General features: G+C 49.1%; 1 protein-coding gene across 1 annotated transcript; it reads right to left on the bottom strand.

The window, feature by feature from the left end:
- Positions 1 to 23,194: 23,194 nt before the first annotated feature.
- LOC309891620 (olfactory receptor 14C36-like) lies at positions 23,195 to 24,258 on the bottom strand (the record flags this gene model as incomplete). The annotated part of the gene is made up of 1 exon (XM_082785967.1): positions 23,195 to 24,258. The coding sequence occupies one exon, from the start codon at positions 24,256 to 24,258 to the stop codon at positions 23,326 to 23,328; it is 933 nt and encodes a 310-aa protein (XP_082642093.1). The 3' UTR covers positions 23,195 to 23,325.
- Between the last annotated feature and the right edge of the window lie 515 nt (positions 24,259 to 24,773).

The following is a 24,773-nucleotide window of genomic DNA, read 5'->3' as shown; positions in this document are numbered from 1 at the left end:
ATTTTAAAGGGTGAATTTTGTTGCATTTCAGTTTTGAGCATCTTTCTTCAATTGATCTTAATCCTGGACTTCTCCTGTGGAGACATCCATAGGAAGGAAAAGTAGACTCTTGAGGTCTGACAGTGCATGGACAACCTTGCTCCTCACCACCCCAACCCTGACACTTCTCTCATTGGCCACCTGGTGCTTGCATCACTTTTTTTTACTCCACACTTCTGCACTGAAGTCTGCAGCTGCATGTTACAGCCCCTTTGCACAAGCTCCCACCTGCTTTCCTTAGAAACCTGGCTGCACACAGAAGGGTTTCTCCTTATTTTAAGACAGTCAACAGGGAAACATGCAGCAATTTTCCAAACAGCAAAGCAAGCTCCTCATCTTGTATGTCTCCAGTCAGGCTTACCTCACTGGTTTATCCTCACAAAAGCATGACTGTAAATTAAGTATTTTATACTGATTGAAAAGAAATTATAGGTATTAAGATTAGTATTATTCCATATGATTTTAATTCAATGATAAATGATCACAGAATCACAGAATCACAGAATTCCTAGGTTGGAAGAGACCTCAAATCATCGAGTCCAACCTCTGACCTAACGCTAACAGTCCCCACTAAACCAGATCCCTAAGCTCTACAGCTAAACGTCTTTTAAAGACTTCCAGGGATGGTGACTCCACCACTTCCCTGGGCAGCCTGTTCCAGTGTCTAACAACCCTTTCAGTAAAGAAGTTCTTCCTAACATCTAACCGAAAACTCCCCTGGCGCAACTTTAGCCCATTCCCCCTCATCCTGTCACCAGGCACGTGGGAGAACAGACCAACCCCCACCTCGCTACAGCCTCCTTTAAGGTATCTGTAGAGAGCAATAAGGTCACCCCTGAGCCTCCTCTTCTCCAGGCTGAACAAGCCCAGCTCCCTCAGCCGCTCCTCATAGGACTTGTTCTCCAGGCCCCTCACCAGCTTCGTCGCCTTTCTCTGGACCCGCTCAAGCACCTCCATGTCCTTCTTGTAGCGAGGGGCCCAAAACTGAACACAGTTCTCGAGGTGCGGCCTCACCAGAGCCGAGTACAGGGGGACAATCACTTCCCTAGACCTGCTGGCCACACTGCTTCTTATGTAAGCCAGGATGCTGTTGGGCTTTTTGGCCACCTGAGCACACTGCTGGCTCATATTCAGCCGACTATCAACCAATACTCCCAGGTCCTTCTGTGCCTGGCTTATCTCCCAGCCTGTAGCTCTGCTTGGGGTTATTGCATCCCAGGTGCAGGACCCAGCACTTGGCCTTGTTGAACTTCATGCAGTTGACCACAGCCCATCGGTGCAGCCTATCCAGATCCTCCTGCAGAGCCTTCCTACCCTCGAGCAGATCGACACATGCGCATAGCTTGGTGTAATCTGCAAACTTACTGAAAGTGCACTCGATCCCCTCGTCCAGATCATCGATGAAGATATTAAAGAGGACTGGCCCCAGCACCGAGCCCTGGGGGACGCCACTAGTGACCGGCCTCCAACTGGACTTGACTTCATTTACCATGACTCTTTGGGCCCGGCTATCCAGCCAGTTTCTAACCCAACGAAGCGTGTGCCAGTCCAAGCCAAGAGCAGCCAGTTTCTTGAGGAGAATGCTGTGGGAGACGGTGTCAAAAGCCTTGCTGAAGTCAAGGTAGACCACATCCACAGCCTTTCCCTCATCCACCCAGCGCGTCACTTTGTCATAGAAGGAGATCAGGTTCGTCAAGCAGGATCTGCCTTTCATAAACCCATGCTGACTGGGCCTGATCGCCTGCTTGCCCTGCAAGTGCTGCATGATGACTCTCAAGATAATCTGCTCCATGAGCTTCCCTGGCACTGAGGTCACACTGACAGGCCTGTAGTTTCCCGGGTCTGCCCTCCGGCCCTTCTGGTAGCCAAGATTGCTGATAAATGATGGATAGGGGCTTGGCCAGCTCCTCTGCCAGTTCTCTCAGTACCCTTGGGAGGATCCCTTCCGGCCCCATTGACTTGTGCATCCAAGTGCCGTAGCAGGTCACCAAACAGTTCTTCGTGGATAGTGAGGGCCACATCCTGCTCCCCATCCCCTTCCACCAGATCAGGGGGATGGGTACCTGGAGAACAACTGGTCTTGCCGCTAAAGACTGAGGCAAAGAAGGCATTAAGCACCTCAGCCTTTTCCTCATCTCTTGTCACTAAGTTTCCCCCCACATCCAGTAAAGGATGGAGATTCTCCTTAGTCCTCCTGTTTGTGTTGATGTATTTATAAAAACATTTTCTGTTATCTTTAACAGCAGTAGCCAGAGTGAGCTCCAGATGAGCTTTGGCTTTCCTAATTTTGTCCCTGCACAGCCTCGCTACATCCTTATAGTCCTCCTGAGTGTCCTGCCCACTTTTCCAAAGATTATAAACCCTCTTTTTTCTCCTAAACTCAAGCCACAATTCTCTGTTGAGCCAGGCTGGTCTTCTTCCCCGCCAGCTCGTCTTTGGGCACGTGGGGACAGAGCGTTCCTGCGCCATTAAGATTTCCCTCTTGAAGAACGCCCAGCCTTCCTGGACCCCTCTGCCCTTCAGATCCGCCTCCCAAGGGACTCCACCAACTAGTGTCCTGAGCAGCTCACAGTCAGCCCTTGGAAAGTCCAATACAGCAGTTTTACTGGTCCCCTTCCTGGCCTCACCAAGAATAGTGAACTCCACCATTTCGTGGTCACTCTGCCCAAGACAGCTCCCAACAATCACATCCTCCACCAGTCCTTCTCTGTTTGTGAAGAGAAGGTCTAGTGGGGCACCACCCCTGGTAGGTTCACTAACCAGCTGCGTCAGGAAACTATCTTCCATGCTCTCCAGAAACCTCCTAGACTGCTTTCTCAGGGCTGTGTTGTGCTTCCAGGATATGTCAGGGAAGTTGAAGTCCCCCACGAGTACAAGCGCTGAAGATTTTGCAACTTCTGTCAGCTGCCTGTAGAACTCCTCATCTGTCTCTAAATGAATGGTTATGGGCTCTTCAGAAAAGACAGACAGAACAGAAGGGGTGGTGGTGTGGCTCTCTATATTAGGGAGTGTTTTGATGTTGCAGAACTTCAATCTCGGAATGATATTGTTGAGTCCCTATGGGTCAGGGACAGAGGGAAGGCCAACAAGGCAGGCATCCTGGTGGGGATATCTTATTGACCGCCAAACCAGGATGAGGAGACAGATGAGGCATTCTACAAGCAGACTTTGAGCTGTTCAGGACACTGGTTGGCAGAGTGCCTTGGGAGGCAGGTCTGAAGGGCAGAGGAGTCCAGAAAGGCTGAGCACTCTTCAAGAAGGAAATCTTCAAGGCTCAGCAGCAGACTGTCCATCCCCACATGCCCAAAGTCCAGCCAGTATGGAAGAACAGAGAGCTGAACAGAGAGTTGTGGCTAGAGCTTAGGAAGAAAAAAAGGGCTTATGACCTTTGGAAAAGAGGGCAGGCCACTCAGGAGGACTATAAGGATCTTATGAGGATGTGCAGGAACAAAATTAGAAAGGCCAAAGCTCATCTGGAGCTCACTCTGGCTACTGCCGTTAAAGATAACAGAAAATGTTTTTATAAATACATCAACACAAAAAGGAGGACTAAGGAGAATCTCCATCCTTTACTGGATGTGGGGGGAAACTTAGTTACAAGAGATGAGGAAAAGGCTGAGGTGCTTAATGCCTTCTTTGCCTCAGTCTTTAGCGGCAAGACCAGTTGTTCTCCAGGTACCCATCCCCCTGATCTGGTGGAAGGGGATGGGGAGCAGAATGTGGCCTTCATAATCCATGAAGACATGGTTGGAGACCTGCTACAGCACTTAGATGTACACAAGTCAATGGGGTCAGATGGGATCCACATGAGGATGCTCAGAGAACTGGTGGAAGAGCTGACCAAGACACTTTCCATCATTTATCAACAGTCCTGGCTACCCGGGAAGGTCCCTGTCAACTGGTGGCTAGCAAATGTGACACACATCTACAATGAGGGTTGGAGGGTGGACCCAGGAAACGATGGGCCTGTTAATTTGACTTCAGTACCAGGGAAGCTCATGGAACAGGTTATCTTGAGTGTCATCACGCAGCACTTGGAAGGCTCTGCAGGAGTATCTGGATAGGCTGGATGCATGGCCTAAGGCCAACTGTATGATGTTCAACAAGGCCATGTGCCGGGTCTTGCACCTGGGGCACAATAACCCCAAGCAGAGCTACAGGCTGGGAGATGAGTGGTTAGAAAGCTGCCTGGCAGAGAAGGACCTGGGAGTATTGGTGGATAGTTGGCTGAATATGAGCCAGCAGTGTGCTCAGGTGGCCAAGAAGGCCAACGGCATCCTGGCTTGTACTCAGCTCTGTTGAGGCTGCACCTCAAGTACTGTGTTTAGTTTTGGGCCCCTCGCTACAAGAAGGACATGGAGGTGCTCGAAGGAGTCCAGAGAAGGTTGACGAAGCTGGTGAGGGGTCTGGAGAACAAGTCCTACGAGGAGCTACTGAGGGAGCTGGGCTTGTTCAGTCTGGAGAAGAGGAGGCTCAGGGGCGACCATATCTCCCTCTATACGTACTTTAAAGGAGGCTGTAGCAAGGTGAGCATTGGTCTGTTCTCCCATGTGCCCTTTTATAGGACAAGGGGGAATAGGCTAAAGATGTGCCAGAGGTTTAGGTTGGATATTGGCAAAAACTTCTTTACGGGGAAGGCAGGAGGAGCCTGGCCAGGGGAGGTGTGAGATCTGGGGGAGGAAAGAAGAGCTTGGATAGCAGAAGCTAACAATTTTGGAGAGGTAAGTATATTCACGTAAAGTTGAATCCACCTTAAAGCTGACTTAAAATAGTAATGTGAGGCCTTTTTCCTATTTTAACCTCTTACATTAATATTTAAATCTAAATGCCACTCTACACCCTGACAGGAATCCATTGCTCTAATTTTTGACCACAATATCCCTTGAAGCCAAAATTAGTCCATAATCCCTTTCCTCTCTTGCTCACCCTCATCCCTGCCCTTAACACTAGCATTAAAATGCTCTATTTAACCCTAGCCTTCTTGCAGACCTAAATAAAACCTTCAAACAAAGAGCTTGCCCATACCCTAACCACAGACCTGACACCACAAGCAGAACACCAAACCCTCCCACTAAACATCTGCTTAATGTCTCACCCAGAAAGGTTCGCCATACTCCCTAATGCCATTCATGAACAACTAACTTCCAAAGCCTGTCTTCCTGTGCATTAACCTGCTCACCTTTAACCCTTTTCCTAACCCTTAACATAGGTTATTGTTTCCTTGTGGCAGGGCAGGAACCATGAGATTGCTGTGCAGTCACATTGCATTCAAAATGAATGTGAAGGGCCATGGATTTGATCAGCTTGTAGGCCACAAGGAGGAGATGGGTAGGAACGCTCTGATGAGCTCAGTTCTGCCTCAGGATCTCCTGAACCAGCAGGAGGAATTGGCCTGTGGCAGTGGCTGTGAAGTCACTTCTGTCTCTGCAGTTGATAGGGCAGCAACAAGAACGTGTCACAGAAAGGGGCTCTGAGGTCACTTCTGTCTGAAGTAGCTGACAGGTCACACTTCTACCTGGGATCTGTACTTTTCAGCTGACATCTGACAGTGGTCCTGATAGGCCAGCAGAAGGCACCTGGTTGGCATATTACTGTGGGATCCACTCTGCCCACATACCCAGGAGGACCCAGACAGAAAGAAGGCCTGAATGTGGGATGTCCTGTCCCTTCTGTTTAAGTACACAACTGGACAGCAGGAGGCACAAGACTTGGGTGTGTCTAAACAAGAAGCTGCAAGGCCAGCAGCAGGCCCATGGCTTGGAAGATGCTCGTGAGGTGACTTCTGTCTGGTTGGCTGACAGGCCGCAAGAAGGCCAATGGGTTGGGATGCCTACTTTAGGACTGGTTTCCACCCAGGTGGAACTTTCTTTGGTAGTAGGAAAGAGCAGGAGAGAAAAACCTGCCAGAAAATGCACCTTGGAAGGTTGGCATTGGCCGTGAAGAAGACAAAATGTCCCTCAAAGAGTTGTGCTGTGGTGCTAGAGGTCACCCAAAGAGTATCTTTGATCAGACACTTTGATCAGTTTTGTGATTCAAGGAACAGCTGGTGAGGGTTAATGAGACATTGGTGAAACCATGGAAATGCTAGGATGAGAGCAAGGTGGTGAACAGAGATGGGTGTCTGCAGATTTGAAGGAAATAGGGCAAAGTGTGGGGCAGCATAGGAAAGTCTGGAGAGGACAAAGAGGTGGGCACTGGCAAGAAGAGAAGGCCACAGCAGCCCTGACTTTTTTGTCCCCTTGGACAGAGCTTCTGAGGAGATGAAATATCATCATTGCAAGGGGGCTCATTGCTTTCTTAAGACCCTGTGCAGAGTCAGGAAGGTGTCATACCACTGTTCTTCTTAAGGCATCACACTGCCCACCACACACCACAAACCCCCAGAAAGAGCCCAGAGCCAGACACGGGAGTGCAGGACATTCCCTTCTAGTGGCTGGAATCAGGACCTGGCTCTTTTACTTCAGCACAACAAACCCAGACTTTTCTCAGCACAGTGCTTTGCCTATCTGTAATCATGGCCTCCAATTATCTGTCCTAACAAGTCCCTGAGGAGAATCTCTTGGTAACAGCCCTCAGTGGGGCCCATTAATACTCCAAGTCACTTCAACTTTTCCTTCTGACTTTATGTTCTCAAGTAGTTGCATCATTCTCCTCTCAGTACCTGATGTTCACAGACTGAGCACCAAAATCCACCATGGAACTCATTAAAAGGCAGAAACACCTAAGGAACCATATGTCTTCCATAGTTTTATTCAAGTCTTCAAGACTTGGACAACTAATTGGGGAGCTTTCATAGTGTAGTTCAGGAGGAAGATTTCAAAAAGCACCTAATAAAAGTCTCTTCTCATTTTAAAGGATGAATTTTGTTGCATTTCAGTTTTGAGCATCTTTCTTCAATTGATATTAACCCAGGGCTTCTCCTATGGAGACGTCCATAGGGAGGAAAAGCAGAGTCTTGAGGCCTGACAGTGCATGGACAACCTTGCTCCTCACCACCCCAACCCTGACATTTCTCTCATTGGCCACCTGGTGCTTGTATCACTTTTCCTTACTCCACACTTCTGCACTGAAGTCTGCAGCTGGATGTTAGAGCCCCTTTGCACCAGCTCCCACCTCCTTTCCTTAGAGACCTGTCTACACACAGAAGGGTTTTTCCTTATTTTAAAACAAACAACAGGAAAACATGCAGCAATTTTCCAAACAGCAAAGCAAGCACCTCATCTTGTATGTCTCCAGTCAGATTTATAGGTGTTAAGATTAGTATGATTCCATATGATCTTAATTCCATGATAAATGATGAGGAGCTTACTACAGAAACAATTAGGCAGACTGCTAATCGATGGGCAAGCTTGAACTCAATGAAGCTCAAAGCAGAAACTGGGTCAGTGAGAGCGGTCTGAATGATCAAAGAGTAAGGGGAGGACAAAGCAGGAGAACCATGGGAAGTGCATAGGTCCAGACAGGCATCTGGAAAGGGGACATTCAACAGGGATTGTTTATTCGAGATGGGTGGAAGTACCTGGAAGATGAGGGAGTACACCATGATGGAGAAAGCGATGACAATGCAAGTACAGGTGACCATCAGTATTTCTTCTCCTGTGATGAATATAGATCCTGAAAATTCACCTGAAGGACGTAGATCCTTTGGGGCCAGCCATGGCTCTGGAAATGGAGGTCCATGAAGCTGTAGGACTCCTGGTCTCTTGCCTGGGAGATCCCCAGCACAGAGTGCCTGTGTCCCACAGGTCCAGCCCCAGTCCCCAGGCCAGCACAAGAGACCTGGCCCAGGCACAGGGCAGCTCCAGATTCCCCTCCAGGATACCATTTGCCATCAGTCCCAGCACATCTGGGACACTCCCAGGCCAGTGAAAGGCCAGCTACTATTTGCTAGGCTATGTGCAACCAAGAAGACATCTCACAGTCTTTCAGTGATCTCTAGGGGACTCTGATCCATGGTGAAGCCCAGAAAAGTAACAGGCCTGTCCAGGGAAGGTGTCCTGGGTTGTATTTCTGACACTATCTTTGGAAGACGAGTGCAGAGATGTGGCAGAGATGCCACTGTGGAGACATCAGGACTGTCACCAAAGTACATGAGATCTGAGGGCTAAGAGAAATGCAAAGGAACAAGAGAACAAAGTGGAAGCCAAAAGAGAGCAGCAGGGAAACAGCCATTTCCTGCTGCTGGCCATGGCCATGGCTCCAGGGAAGCAGCAGCCCCGACCTGCAGGCAGCAGAGAGGCAGAGCCCAGTGGGCAGTGAGGGACAGCCCCAAAGGCCACTGGGGCTGCTCCTCCATGTGGCAGCTGGGCTCTCGGTCTGAGCTCTTCGTGCATGCTGGGGCTGCTCCCCCAGGTGCAGAAGAGATGGGAGGAAGTGGGACATGAGACCAGTAAAATTCTGCTCTCTTCTTTATTGTCATTATCTGCACAAGAAGCCCAGTTCTATAAGTACATTAGAGCATTGGGTCAAAACTTAAAAAAACAAAACAAAACAAAACAACAAAAAAAAAAAAAACATAGCAGACACTAAGAATAAAAGTAAGTCAAATTCACCAGCTTTAGACAGTATTAATAAATAAATAAAATTAAAGACAATTGTCGTAACAGTTTATTTCAGAAAACGTCAGTGTCCTGAAACGATTGTAGGCACGTGATTAATGTAGAAGAAGAATGTCTGCAAAGACTTGCTTGAAGCATGTATTCAAAGAGTTTCCTCACTGCATCCCTGAGCTCCTGGTTCCTTATGAAGTAGATGAGGGAGGTCACTGCTGGAGGCACCACTGAGTACTGAACCACCAGCAAAAGTTTCAGGGATGAGTATAGAACTGCCACCAGCAGGTGCGTGGATGGGGTGGAGAATGAAAGGAACTTCAGGTAGGCAAACGAGCCAGTGCTCACAAACAGGGGGACCAGAGCCAGGTGAGGGAGGCACGTGGAAATGGACAGTGGCAGTGTCCACCGTGTTGGTCCTCCCAGTGTCTCCTAGGAGGCCAGCACATCCCAGACCCTCCCCAGCTCTCCACACCTGCCTCTAGTGTCCCCAGCTAAGCCCAGCCCAGCCCAGCCTGGCCCAGCAGAGCAGCCTAGGCTGGGATGGCAACAAAGCAGCAAATGGAGAAGTGGGGGGTCAGTGCAGTTTCCCTGCTGCTGCCATCTGCGGGAGATACCCCCTTACACTACTCACCAGGGAAGCCTGCAACCACCCAGGCCAGCCTTATTCCCCAGAACAGCACCACACTGCTGGCCCTGGGGCTCCTCAGGCAGCACCACTGCACACACACAGAGCCCTGCTCTGCTCCCAGGACACCCCATGTCCCACACAGCCTTGTCCCAGGCCAGCACGTCTGGGCTGGCCTGAGCAGCCATTCCTGCAGCCCCTGCCCATGCTGCCCACAGCCCCCCAGCTGGCGGTGCTGCTCTGTAGAGCTAGGGGTCTGTGGTAAGCGGGGTTGTGGGGGCACTCTGGAGGGCCGTGCTAGTCAGGCTGGGAAGGCAGAGCCAGCTGGTAGGGGGCACTGCCACTGAGTGCCTCCCACACAAGTGGTTCTTTGACCATGGAGGGTGCGCACAGATAGCTGGCCTCCTTCAGAGTCAGAGAGTCACGGAATAGCCAAGATGGAAGAGACCCACAAGGATCATTGCATCCAACTTATTTCCAGTGTCATTAGATGTTTTGGGGTGATTCACTGTATTCAGTCTACAAAATGTCAACTGAGGTATGACAATGCAGCAGACTGCTTTCCCTGTACATGCTGTGTTCCCTGCAGTTGCAGAGCTCTCCTTTGCCTGTTCCCACCCAGATTTAGCACTATATCTATACTTCAAAAAGTTATCTTTACTTTGCAATATCCATGGGAGTAGCTTTGGGAGAAGAGCTGAGCCTTCAGGCACTGCCCTCAGCAGATCCTTCTATGCTGCAGATGCTGGTACGGAGCCAGCTGTATTAGAGAAGTGCCCCTGGCCTGTCCCTGCCTGTGGACACAGAACTGCCCCAGAGCAGCACGGTGAGCAAGAGACAAGAGCAATGAGTCCTCGCAGCAACACAAGGGCTCTGTAGGAGAGTACTAGGTGAAAGGGAGAGCAGCTTGGGAAAGAAGAAGCTCTGGGGCTCCTTGGCAGTGCTGCTGTACCAGGACACTTCTTCCCTCCACCCCTGCACACAGCCACGTGCCCCTGCAGCTTCACTGCAGGTCTCTGAGGGAGGATCGTGGGCAAGCATATCACTGCAGGGTTGTTTTTTTTTTTATTTAAATACACAGAGAGCCTGCCTCCTTGTTTACACCAAGTCCAGGAGTCACATGGGACATGTAGATACTTAAATGAAAGAATATGAACAAAGACATTTCTTTGTGGACAATAATTTCACAAGCAATATAAAGAAAAATATATACTCAAACAAAATAAAAAACTAACAAACAAACAAACAAAAAAAACCTAACCTGCATCTGGGCCTTTAATGAGTTACATTATGAATGATATGCAGAAAAAGAACTAGACAGTGGGTTCGAGAGCATCCTCTGCAAGTTTGCAGGTGACACTAAACTCAGTGGTGCAGTTGATGCAATAGAAGGGAGGGATGCCATCCAAAGGGATCTGAACTAGCTTTTGAAGTGGGTCCATGAGAAACTGAAGATGTTCAGCAAGTCCAAGTGCAAGGCGTTACACCTGTCTCAGGGCAATTGGACACGAGGACAGACTGGAAGAAGAACGCATTGAGAGCAGCCCTGCAGAGAAGATTCTTGTTGTCGTGGACATGAACTGTTCAACATGAGCTATCAGTGCGAGCTTGCATCCCAGAAGGCCAACTGCATCCCGGGATTCATCAAAGGATGAGTGGCTAGAAGGTCGAGGGAGGTGATTGTTCCCCTCTACTCTGCTATTGTGAGGCCCCACTTGGAGTACTGAATCCAGGTTTGGCGCCCCAGCACAAGGATGTTGATCTGTTAAAACAGGTCCAGAGGAGGGCCACAAAGATGATCAAGGAGCTGGAGCACCCCTCCTATGAAGGAAGGCTGAGAGAGTTGGGTTGGTTTAGCCTGCAGAAGAGAAGGCTTTAGGGTGAATTCATTGCCTACAAACCACCTGTCTGAGCTGGAGCAAAAGCCCAGTGCAGGGAACGGTGCTTACGAGGGGCTGTCTGTGATGATTGCATCTTCTCAGTAATTAAAGGGGGCATAAGAAAAAATGGAGAACAACTCTTTGCTCAATCAAATAATGACAGGACAAGGGGGAATGGTTTTAAACTAAAAGAGCAGAGATTTTGATTAGAGGTTAGAAGGAAATTCTTCACTCAGAGGGCGGTGAGGCACTGTAAGAGGTTGCCCACAGAACTTCTGGATGCCCCATCCTTGGAGGTCTACAAGGCCTGGGTGGATGGGGCCCTGGCAAACTTGATCTAGTGGGTGGCATACTATCCCAGGGTGGGGGGGTTGGAACTAGATGATCTTTGAGGTCTCTTCTAAACCAGGCAGTTCTATGTTTCTATGATTCTAAGACAGGCAGTTTATTCCTTCTGAAAAACACTCATTCATCACTTTCCACACCGCATCTTTCAGCTCCTGGTTCCTCATGCTGTAGATGAGGGGGTTCACTGTTGGACTCACCACCGAATACAGAACTGCCAGCAAAAGATTCAGGGAGGAGGAGGACATGGAGGGGGGTTTCAGGTAGGCAAATATGGCAGTGCTGGTGAAAAGGGAGACTACGGCCAGGTGAGGGAGGCATGTGGAAAAAGCTTTATGTCGGCGCTGCTGCGAGGGGATCCTCAGCACAACCCTGAAGATCTGCACATAGGACAGCACAAGGAAAACAAAACACACAAATAATAAAGAGGCACTAACCACAATAAGCCTAGCCTCTTTGATATAGTCATCAGTGCAGGAGAGCTTGAGGATCCCGGGAATTTCACAGAAGAACTGGTCCAGGACATTGCCTTGGCAGAATGATAGGGAAAAGGTATTGGCAGTGTGCAGCACAGCATAGACAAAAGTACTGCCCCAGGCAGCTGCTGCCATGTTGACACAAGTTCTGCTGTCCATTATTGTCCCATAGTGCAGGGGTTTGCAGATGGCAATGTAGCGGTCATAAGCCATGATGGTGAGGAGAGAAAACTCTGCTGTGACAACTGTGACAAACATAAAGACCTGGGTAGCACAACCGAAGAAGGAAATGGCCCTGGTGTCCCACAGGGAATTGGCCATAGCTTTGGGAACAGTGGTAGAGATGGATCCCAGGTCGATGAGGGCGAGGTTGAGGAGGAAGAAGTACATGGGGGTGTGGAGGCGGTGGTCGCAGGCTATGGCGGTGAGGATGAGGCCGTTGCCCAGGAGGGCAGCCAGGTAGATGCCCAGGAAGAGCGCGAAGTGCAGGAGCTGCAGCTCGTGTGTGTCTGCGAATGGCAGGAGGAGGAACTCAGTGGGGAAGCTGCTGTTGGGCATTTGCTGCTTCTGGGCATAGCAGCCTATTTATGGAGGAATTTAAAGAGGCAAGTTAGATAGTGTTTTCTGAGCAAAACCTAAGCCATATCTCATTGAAACATCCTCAACAAGACACACTGCCTTTTCCAGGGAAGAATACATGCTTCTGCCTGGAGCTTTTGATTTGGTTGCCTAAGAATGCCGAAGAGATCAGGCTAGTCAACTTTGCTCTCTGGAAGGGTCAGTACTGCCCTGTAGGTACATGATAAAGACCACCGGGGACTGGTGGTGGTCTCTGAGACAGGTACCTGCCCCAGGTAGCAGGCTCTGGGAAGCAGACAGACTCCCCCCTACTCTTCTGGGTGGCCTCCTTCCTCCCACAGCTTCTCCCCACAGTGCCCTGGGCAGCTCCCCAGGCAGGCTGAGTGCTGAGCCTGGCAGGCAGCAGAGGCCCTGCCCCGGCACACAGCCCCTGGGGCACAGCAGGGACCCTGCTCTGCACCACAGCCCTGGACACCCCGTCTAAACGCCCGGCTGCACAACTTGCAGCTGGCCCCACAAGAAGGAAACCTCATGTTTTGTCCCTCTGACAGCTTTGGAAGGTAATCCCTGCTCTGGAGTTTGTCATTTTCCTCTTATCCAAAAAAACTCCTCCTGAGTCCTGAGTCCTCCTGAAAGCTCCCATAGCCTGTGGGATTTGCCAGCAAATCTGCAGATGGCACCAGGAACAACAGCTGCATTGCCCTGTAGCCAGAGACTTACCCTGTTCAGGGTTGTGAAGATTTCTCCCGCAGTGAGCTCTCAGCATCCCCCCTCCACTCTGCCTTTAACATCTCCCTCCCTTCTCTCACCGCCCTTGTCCCCTGCAGGCAGTGCCCCCAGCCCTGCTGTGCTGTGCAGAGGAGCTGCTCCTGGGCAGAGCTGTCTCTCTGCAGTGCTGCCCACTTGCCAGGAGCTCCCGTTGGGCCCAGGAGCCCGGCCCAGCTCAGCAGCACAGGGAGCTCTTGACAAGTCCCTGGGCCTCCACGGAAATCAACTTTGAATCACACTCAAGCAGTCTTTTGGGATACAATCACTTCTCTAAAGTTTTGATCGGGACTTATTTCCAGTGCTGTCTTTGCTCCTAATTCCATAGAAGATGTTGGCAGGAGAATCATCTATTCTTGTCCCATTATGTGACCAGACACCCTCAACATAAAAGGCAGGGTGAATACCACCTCTTCCAAGCACTTGGAGATATTGGTGGGATGCTGTGGAATGTGTGTGGGGGAAGAGATGACACGACTTTTCCACAGAAACTCAAATCTCTCTGTCTACATATGCTACAAAACCATTTGTCAGCCTACAGAGTCATAGAAACATACAATGCTTTGGGTTAAAGGGACCCCAAAGACCATCAGGTTCCAGTCCCCCCTGCCATGGGCAGGAACAAATCCTACTAGTGTTGCTCAAGGTCCCATCCATCCTGGCCCTGGACACTATCAGGGAGAGGGCATCCAACACTTCTCTCGGCAACCTGTTCCAGTCCCTCACCAACCTCCCAGTGAAGATTTTCTTCTTTAGATTTAATGTAAATGCACTGTCTTGTAGTTTAAAGGGATTGCCCCTTTCCTAGAGCTACAATCCCTGATAAAGATTCTATCCCTATCTTTCTCCTATTTTTCTCCCCCGGTTCTGTTAAGGAGGGTCAGGAAGACAGTGGCTGCGTTGTGCTTTGCTAACAGCTGGGGATAAACCACAAAACATCTGAGGACACAAACCTGACTGACAATTGATAAAGGAGGCAGTGAGGGAAGCAGACATGGTCAATCACACTGACTGAAGATAGCACGGGAGAGAGAGAAAATATTTTTTCCAGTGAGATTATCTGATCAGGGACTTGTTGGTCTGGAAACCAATAGAAAAGGGGGAATGCTGGTTAAAGGGTATGAGAAGAGGCTGAAGACACTTGGGTTGTCTAGTCTGGAGAAAAGAAGGCTGAGGGGTGACCTCATTGTCCTCAACATCTTCCTGAGTGGTGGAAGTGGTGAGGGAGGTGATGATCTTTTCTCCTTGGTAACTGACCACAGAAGGTATGGGAATGGCACAAAGCTGCACAAGAGGAGGTTCAGATGGGACATCAGGAAAAAATTTTGTACTGTGAGGGTGGTTAAATGTGGAACAGGCTCCCTAGAGACCTGGCTGATGCCCCATGCCTGTCAGTGTTCAAGAGGCATTTGGAAATTGCCAGAAATTGATCAGGGATTTTTTTTTTCCTGTATATATGCCCATAGCTATGTATATTTATATTCATAACTACGAATATTACTATAGAATCATAGACTATCCGAAGTTAAAAGGGACACATAATGATCATTGAGTCCAACTCCTAGCTCCACATGGGTCTACCCAAATGTTTTTATAAACAGTGTGGATGTAGGACTAGAAGGTGTTTTGAGCTAATTTGCTGATGATACTAAACTTGGAGGAGTTGTTGACTCCATTGAAGGTGGAAAAGCCTTGCAGAGATAGATTGGAGAGCTGGGCAATCGCCAACTGCATGAAGTTTTAAAAGAGAAAGTGCTGGGTCCTGTAGCTGGGATGGGGCAACCCTGGCTATGCTTACAGACTGGGGGACGAGATGCTGCAGAGCAGCCCCACAGAGAGATATCTGGGGGTTGTGGTTGACAGCAAGCTGAATATGAGCCAGTAGAGTGCCCTAGCAGGCAGGAGAACCAACCGTATCCTGGGGTGCATCAAGTATGGCTTTGCTAGTTGGTTGAGGGAAGTGACTGTCCTGCTCTACTCTGCGCTGATGTGGCCTCTCCTCGAGTACTGTGTGTGTTCTGGGCACCACAGTACAAAAAGGACATGAAACTATAGAAGAGTGTCCAGAGGAGGGCAACAAAGATGGTGAAGGGCCTAGAGGGGAAGATATATGAGGAGCGGAAGAGGTCACTTGGACTGTTCAGCCTGGGAAAGAAGAGGCTGACGGGAGACCCCATCGTAGTCTACAGCTTCCTCACGAGGGGGAGTGGAGGGGCAGGTGCTGATCTATTCTTTTTAGTGACCAGCAGGACCCGGCACTTGGTCTTCTTAAACTTCATGCAGTTGGTGATCACCCATCTCCCTAATCTGTCCAGATCTCTCTGCAAGGCATTTTCACCCTCAACAGAGTCAACAACTCCTCCCAGTTTAGTATCATAATCAAATTAGCTATAAACACCTTCTAGTCCTACATCCAAATTGTTTATACAAACATTTAATTGAACTGGCCCTAAAACGAAGCCTTGAGGGACCCCACTGGTGACTGGCTGCCAACCTGATGCGGAGCCATTTACCACAACCCTTTGAGTGCTACCCGTCAGCCAGTTATTCACCCAAGGTATGATATTTTTGTCCAGCTATATGCTGGACATTTTGTCCAGTAGGATCATATGTGAAACTGTGACAAAAGCTTTACTGAAATCCAAAAAGATCACATCAGCTGGTTTCCCTTGATCAATTAGATGGGTGATCTTATCATAAAAGGAAATCAGTTTTGTCAAACAGGACCTACCTCTCACGAACCCATGTTGACTGGGATCAATGACTGCATTGTCCCCCAAGCACACTTCAATAGCTACCAGAACAATCTTCTCCATACTTTTACCAGGCACTGACATGAGACTAACAGGCCTGTAGTTACCAGGGTCTTCTTTCCTGTCCTTCTTGAAACTGGCACGACATTTGCCAACTGGGACCTCTCCACATTCCCACGACTCTTATAATAATTGAGAGAGGCTCTGTGATAATGTCAGCCAGCTCTCTGAGCACTCTGGGATGAATCCCATCCAGACCCATTGTCGTGGTTTAACCCGGCCAGCAGTTAAACACCACACAGCCATTCGCTCACCCTCCTCCTTCCCTCTCTGGGACAGGGGAGAGAAACGGAAAGTGAAGCCCATACGTTGAGATAAAGACAGTTTAATAAGACAAGAATAATAATAATAATAAGAAGAAGAAGAAGAAGAAGAAGAACAATAATAAGAATAATAACAATGATGATAATAGCACTACTACTACTAATGTGTACAAACAAGTGATGCACAATGCACCTGCTCACCACCTGCTGACCAATGCCCAGCCTAACCCCGAGCAGTCCGGCCCCCTCCCCCGGCTAGCCACCCCTATATGTTGTTTAGCATGACGTCAGATGGTATGGCATACCCCTTTGGCTAGTTTGGGTCACCTGTCCTGGGTCTGTCCCCTCCCAACTCTTGCTGCACCCCCAGCCTGCCCATTGGCAGGACAGAGCAAGAAGCTGAGACGTCCTTGGCTTAGTATAAGCACTGCTCTGCAACAATTAAAACATTGGGGTGTTATCAGCACTCTTCTCATCCTAAGCCAAGACATAGCATTCTACCAGCTACTAGGAGGAAAATTAACTCTGTCCTAACTGAAACCAGGACACCCATGGACTTGAATGGATCCAGGTGTAGCAGCAAATCACACACACTTTGAGGGTCAGTTGGGCGTTTATCATTCCCACTGTCACGGTTCTCCAGCTCAGGGCACCCAGGGTCCTGAAGCCCATCCTCGGCATTGAAGACGGAGGCAAAGAAGGCATTAAACATCTTTGCTTTTCCTATGTCCTTGTCTGTAAGGTGACCTTCCCCATCAAGTAGAGGATCTATATTTTCTCTGGTCCTCCTTTTTCTATTCATATATTTAAACGAAAACTTTTTATTGTCACCCACAGATGTGGCCAGCTTCAACTCTAATTGGGCTTTGGCCACAGGAATCTTCTCCCTACAAATGTGAACAGCATCCCTGTAGTCCTTCCACTTTGCCTGACCTTGCTTCCAACAGCCATACACTTTCTTTTCATCCCTCTGCTCCAGAATAAGATCCCTGGTCAGCCAAGCTGGCCTTCTTCCCCACCTTCTTGACTACCTGTGTTTTTAGGATGCAGTGTTTAAAGACTGACCAGCACTGATGGATGCCGACACCTTCAAAAGCAGTTTCCCAGGGGACCTTGCTAACTAGTCCTCTGAGCAGCCTGAAGTCTGCTCTCCCCATATCCAGGGCTGAAGTTTTGGCAGCAGTTTTCCTCCTGTCACAAAAATTTTAAGCTCAACCACTTCATGGTCACTATGACCAAGACAGCCACCAATTTCCACAGCCCCCACAAAACTCTCTGTATACTCCAGCAACAGATCTAGGAGGGCACCTTTCCTAGTTGTCTCCCTTAACACTTGCACCAAGAAGTTATCATCGCGGTGCTTTAGGAACCTCCTGGACCTGCTTGTGTCAGCCTTGTGATATTCCCACTTGACATCTGACAAGGTTTTGCACTCCATCACTTAGCTTATCACCGGCGGGCCTTATTTTATCCCTTTCCCCCTTCAACTCTAGTTTAAAGCCCTGTCTATCAGCCCTGCTAACTCCTGGGCAAAAATCCTTCTCCCCCTCTGAGAGGGGCGCATCCCATCTGGTGCCAGTAGGCCCAGTGTCGCATAGACCTTCCCATGATAGAATCATAGAATCATAGAATCATAGAATATCCTGAGTTGGAAGGGACCCTTAAGGATCATCAAGTCCAACTCTTGACACCGCACAGGTCTACCCAAAAGTTCAGACCATGTGACTAAGTGCACAGTCCAATCTCTTCTTAAATTCAGACAGGCTCGGTGCAGTGACCACTTCCCTGGGGAGCCTGTTCCAGTGTGCAACCACCCTCTCTGTGAAGAACCTCTTCCTGCTGTCCTTTCTGGCTCCCGGTGGCTCCCGAGTGGCCTCAGTGCAGGAAAGAGCCTTGCCTGCCTCAATGCCCTCTCCGCTACAGAACACATCTGCCCTGGAACCGATCTCCTTATTTGTGATCACAAGTTTGTGATTTCTTTATTCTGGAATGCCTGGTAGAGTTTCTGGGAAGTTTTCAGTAGTATTCTTGTACCAGCTGTACTCCAGGTTCCCTTGGGGAAGAACATTGTTTTGAGAATTACCCCACTCACTGGGTAACCTTGAGAAGCAGGGATTACAAACACCATAAAGGCCTCAAAACACAGGATTGTCATACACTCTGACTGCACAGTCCAGCCCCTTCTCCCCTGAGTCAGAAGGGACCTCTAGAGGTGTCCACTACCATCATCTTCTCTGAGCACTGATAGCTTTACAGGTAGATGACATTAGCTCTCAGCATCCCCCCCTCCACGCTGCCTTTAACATCTCCCTCCCTTCTCTCAGCCACCCTTGTCCCCTGCAAGCAGTGCCCCCAGCCCTGCTGCTGTGCTGTGCAGAGGAGCTGCTCCTGGGCAGAGCTGTCTCTCTGCAGTGCTGCCCGCTTGCCAGGAGCTCCCCTTGGGCCCAGGAGCCCGGCCCAGCTTAGCAGCATAAGAAGCTCTTGACACGAGGGAACTCCAGGGAAATGATTTTGAATCAGGCTGAAGCAATCCCTGATGTTCCCTCTCTGAGCTGGGGAGAGACACTTACTTCCAGCAGTGTCATTTCTCCTACTGGGAGAAGATTCATCAAAGAATCACCTTGTCTTCTTCCACTTTTAGGCAGGACACCCAGAATGTGACTGGCAGGGATCACATTGTCCCAAGCTGAGGGAAGTGATCACAGGGAGTCAACTGATGCAGCTCATTCTGAGTTTGATGTCCTAGGCCTGTAATGGGGCCCAGAACCTTCCTTATCAGACACAAACCCACACAATTTGGGATTTCTTTCACCTCTGCTCAGATATGTAAAAAATAATATAGGCTAAACTCCCACAGTAATTACAGGAGATAGAGAAGAGCAGTGAGTTGTTCAAATGTAAACACCACTTGACATTTGAGGTGCACAAAGGTGTCTGTCTTAGCAGTAATGCTTTAAGTTAGGACTTCAGAGACTGAGAATGTAGGTATTAGAGTTTTGTCAGTGCAGACTGCCTAAAAATGTGGCCTCCCTTTGTGCCTTGTCACTCACCTGGGAGCTGTCCCTTGTCATTTAGCTAAATAATATAAACCTCCCCTTTAACATATCTCTCTCCTCCCCAAAACTGAGAGTAGATTAATGGAGAAGTGGTAATTTAGAGACAGTACTTTCTAAAAGGTGTTTGAAAGCTTAGGCACATGAGTGGACTGCCTGTGGTGTAAATGCCTGAAGTAACTAGGAAAATAAAACTAACATTCCCATTTTTAAGGAAAAGGTACAGCATTGAAGAGGCTTTCCGGGTAGGGCATAACTGAGCGTTTCCTAGGCTCCCAACCTTAGATGCTATCGCGCTGGGGAAACTTGGTGTGCTAGCTCTAAGGAACAGCACGGAGCGTAGAGTGGAGTGGAGACACCACGGCTAGGCTCTGTAATCAGGTGGGGCCTCGATTGTTCTTGTGCACAAAGCTGCACTTTTTGCCACCCTAAGCCAAAGACCTGTCATGTTTTGACAAATGCTGGACCCTAGTGTACTTTTTGCTCATTATAATATCATTATAATACCAAAACACACCTCCATCCCAAAAGCTACCCGCCTCCAAGGTGCGACCACCCCTCACTGAGCATGCGCCCTTAATTTCTCGAAGGCTATTACTTTAAATGGAGACGGGAAAACTTTACACCAATCATAACTAAGATATGCTTGACTAGAGCCACTCAAGCTCCACCTAAAACATAGAAAATAATATAAATTGGCCCAAGAGAGAGGGGATGTTAGGGAAGATACCACCGTCAGGGGAGATACCATCCCGAGGAAATACAACATCCTTAGGACCTCCTGACTCCTGGGATCAGTCAACGGGCTGAGCCTCTCTTCCCCCCTCATTGGGATGCCTTTGGGTGACATCTGAATACTTGCTTATAAATCTCTATAGAGTCTTTGATCCTTTTAACGCGTTTATTTCTAGGCTGCGCACCTGTGACACCTGTAACACCTGTAACATCTATAACATCTATAACACCTGTAACATCTGTAACACCTACAACACCTATAACACCTGTGTATTTCATGCATACTAGCTTGCTTTTGCAGACAGTCCCTATCACCGGCAATCCAAAAGAACCTGATTATCTGTTGCTGTAATAAACCATACTTGATTGCATTGTAATAGCTCTCATTAATGCAACGAGGGTGAGGGTGGTTATCCGTGATAGTTCAGTGTTCTGAATCTAACCAGACCCCCAGACGGTTAATGCATTTTTGGTGAATGTCCAAACAGACCCCCAGATGGTTAATGCGTTTTTGGTGAATGTCTGAACAGATCCCCAGACGGTTAATGCGTTTTTGGTGAATGTCTGAACGGACCCCCAGACCGTTAATGCATTGATGGTGAATGTCTGTCTGGACCCCCAGACGGTTAATGTGTTTTTGGTGAATGTCCAACTGGTTCAGTACCCTGAATCTGACCGGGCCCGTAACGGTTAATCAGCTACACCCCTTAACTCGACACCCACGCCAGGTGAGATTTGGGGTTAGGAGTAAGAGTAGTGGATTCCTTGCAGAGAGAGGGATAGCATTTAGCTGTAGCGGTAAGGCTTACAGTTACTGCTTAGAAATATTGCCAGGGCTTGACATGGATGTTTTCCTAGTAAGTGTTGCAGCAGCACAGCCTTGCCTGAACCCCTCTCACCTCTTCCAGATCTTTCCTTTCTGTTAGCCAAATCCCTCTTCTCTCCCCCAAATTTCCCACCTTTATTCACCCAGATTTCCCCTGGCCTCCCCAAAGGAGTCACCCTGTTGGGGGCAGCTTCCTGAAAGCCTTTGTGACCTCAGAGGCTCTGCCTCCCTGCTGTTGTCCAGACAGGGGCTGGGACAGAAGTGACCTCACAGCCAGCATCCAAAGGGTCACAAGGAGCTGTTGTGCTCAGGAAGCCTCTTTCTAGCCCACCCAGGAGCACCAGGTGCATGCCGTTCACAGTCCCTCGGGTACTCTGCCTGCCAACCAGCTCATGTTTCAGAAGGTCTTCTACATGTCCAGACTCACGTTTCTTCATGCAGCCTTTAGCATCTCCATTGCATCCTAAAGGACATGCCCACCCATGTGTGGAAAAGTGATTCAAGAACTTTATATATACTTTGGGAAAACATATATTTTAGGCAAATTCTGCAGAGAAGGAGTTGGTGTGACAGTTATGATGACTAGGATTGCTTTATTCAGATGGTATTCTAGGGGACTGTACCTCCAATGGGAAGTGAACTTTAGACTCTCTCTGTCCCACTGGAATTCATGGCTGGCTCCCTTAGGGAAGAGCTTATGGCACTTGGGCTCATTCAGGTTCATCTCACCACACCCACACCGGGTGCAGTCTCATATGGACAAGGGAAACATGGACTCCTGATGTAGTCATTTAGTGTCCATATCCAGAGGAAGAAACCATCTGTGTGAGCTGGGGTGAGAGCCCAGTGCTGGGAACAGTGGTTGCAAGGGGCTGCTCTTGGACCATTGGCCTGAGGCAGCATCTGCCAGGGTGTCCAGAGAACAAGGTCCAAGCACAGCCCGTGCTCTGCTGGTCCTCCCTGACTCTCCCAGGAAGACAGCCTTTCATGCTGTGGATACAGGCCGGTGAAGTCAAAATCTCATGGGTGCTGGGCACCAACAGGCAGGAATGGAATCATCCCTCCCTGCCTAAAATATGATCCTGGGACTCCTCTCTTATCTGCCTGAGTCCACAGAGAAACAAGCAAAGCCAGGAACCTCTTTCAAGTCTATTCCTTTGAAATATTCATGAGAGCATCTTTGGGAGAGGAGCTGAGCTTTCAGGCACTGCCCTGAGCAGATCCCCTTTTATACTGGAGATGCTGGTATGGAGCCAGCTGTGTTAGAGAAGTGCCCCTGGCCTCTCCCTGCCTGTGCACACAGCAGCACAATGAGCAAGTAACAAATGCAATCAGTCCTCACAGCAACACAAGAGCTCCGTAGGAGAGTGTGGGAGGTGAAATGGAGAGCTGATTTGGACAAACCAAGCCCTGGGGCTCCCTGGCAGTGCTGCTGTGCCAGGACTCTTCTCTCCTCCACCTCTGAACACAGCCAAGTGCCCCTGCAGTTCCACCACAGGTTTCTGAGGAAGGATCCTGGTGACTTGCACTTCCCTGACACCTGCCCACTTTCACACCTATTGCATGCTGTGGATACAGGCAAGTGAAGTCACCATCTCTATGGGTGCCAGACACCAGCTGGCAATTCCAAAATCAGCCCTCCCTGCCTAATAGCTGATCCTTGGTGATCAGCTGATCTCGTCGCCCTGAGCCCACAGAGAAACAACTAAAGCAAGGAGCCTCCTTTGAGTCCATTCCTTTGCAATATCCATGAGATGAGACGTGGGAGAAGAGCTGAGCCTTCAGGCACTGCCCTCAGTGCCAGATCCCCTTTCATGCTGGAGGTGCTGGTACGGAGCCAGCTGTGTTAGAGACCCTGGCCTGTGGACAAAGGACTTCCCCACAGCAGCACAATGAGCAAGCAACAAGAGCAATCAGAACTCACAGCAAGAGAAGGGCTCTGAAGGAGAGTGTGGGAGGTGAAAGAGAGCACCTCAGGACAGACCAAGCCCTCAGGCTCCCTGGCAATGCTGCTGTGCCAGGACTCTTATCTCCTCCACCTCTGCACACAGCCAAGTGCCCCTGCAGTTCCCCCACAGGTGTCTGAGGAAGGATCTCAGGCAAGAAAGTCACTGCAGGGTCCTTTCTTTTATTTAAACATACAGAGAGCCTGGCTCATTGTTTCCACCAAGTCTTGGAGTCACTCAAGCAGGCAAATATGAAAACGAAGGGGAGGAAAAATGTTATGTCTTTTCCATAAGTAAAGAAAAAGAAAAAAAAAAAAAAAAAAAAAAAAACAGAAAAAGAAAAAACAGCAAGGCACACTCATAGAAAACAAACATTTGGGAATATAATGAGTTACATTATGAGTGATATGCAGAAGTAAACAGGCCATTTATTGCTTCTGACACACTCCAGTCATCACTTTCCACACTGCATCCTTCAGCTCCTGGTTCCTCATGCTGTAGATGAGGGGGTTCACTGCTGGAGGCACCACCGAGTACAGAACTGCCAGCACAAGATTCAGGGAGGAGGAGGACATAGAAGGAGGCTTCAGATAGACAAATGTGCCACTGCTGATGAACAGGGAGACAACGGCCAGGTGAGGGAGGCATGTGGAAAAGGCTTTGTGCCGTCCCTGTTGTGAGGGGATCTTCAGCACAGCCCTGAAGATCTGCACATAGGACAGCACAAGGAAAACAAAACACCCAGATGCTACAGCGACACTAAACATAAGAAGCCCAACTTCTCTGAGGTAGGCATCTGAGCAGGAAAGCTTGAGGATCTGGGGAACTTCACAGAAGAACTGGTCCAGGGCATTGCCTTGGCAGAGGGGTAGGGAAAATGTATTGGCAGTGTGCAACACAGCATAGAGAAAACCACTGCCCCAGGTAGCTGCTGCCATGTTGACACAAGTTTTGCTGTCCATTATTGTTCTGTAGTGCAGGGGTTTGCAGATGGCAATGTAGCGGTCATAAGCCATGATGGTGAGAATAGAAAACTCTGCTGAAAGGAAAAAGAAACAGAAAAAAACCTGAGCAGCACAACCTGCGTAGGAAATGGCTGTGGTGTCCCACAGGGAATTGGCCATGGCTTTGGGAAGAGTGGTGGTAATAGTGCCCAGGTCGAGGAGGGCGAGATTGAGGAGGAAGAAGTACATGGGGGTGTGGAGGTGGTGGTCGCAGGTTACAGCTGTGAGGATGAGGCCGTTGCCCAGGAGGGCAGCCAGGTAGATGCCCAGGAAGAGCCCGAAGTGCAGGAGCTGCAGCTCACGTGTGTCTGTGAATGGCAGGAGGAGGAACTCTGTGGGGAAGCTGCTGTTGGACATTTGCTGCCTCAGAGCAAGGATGGCTGTCAGTGGTGGAAAAGACACGGAACAAGTTAGAGATATTTCTCTGAGCAATACCTATAGTTACATGTTATGTTTCATCGAAACCTCCTCAGCAAGGCAGACTATTCCTTCCCTTTGAGGAAGATGTGCTCCTGCATCTAGCACTCAGTTTTATTTCCTAAGGGTGTAGAGGGACCAGACAGATCCTCTGTGGGCTCAGCCAGAGTCAGTACTGCCCTACAGCGTCTGCTGAAAACCACTGGGGATGGATTTCAGGTGCCCACTGGACACAGGTGTCTCAGTGTTTTAGGTGCTGAGAAGGACATCTAAAAATCTGTCACAAAACAATGAACTATGTAGGGTTATAGAGTGTGGAGGAAAACTGTGAGATTCCTCACAGACCTACAGATCTCTTTCAGTGGAATAATCTAACAGCCTCACTGACTGACACAACCAGACAACTCCATTAGTGTTCTCCTGACTGCTCTTCAGGTCAGGAAAATGAAAGCAGA

Source organism: Aythya marila (genome assembly GCF_965140915.1).
Source record: "Aythya marila genome assembly, contig: HAP1_HAP1_SCAFFOLD_158, whole genome shotgun sequence".
NCBI lineage: Eukaryota > Metazoa > Chordata > Aves > Anseriformes > Anatidae > Aythya > Aythya marila.
The sequence above is the reverse complement of the archived record's forward strand: the minus strand, read 5'-3'. Positions and strand labels throughout refer to the sequence as shown.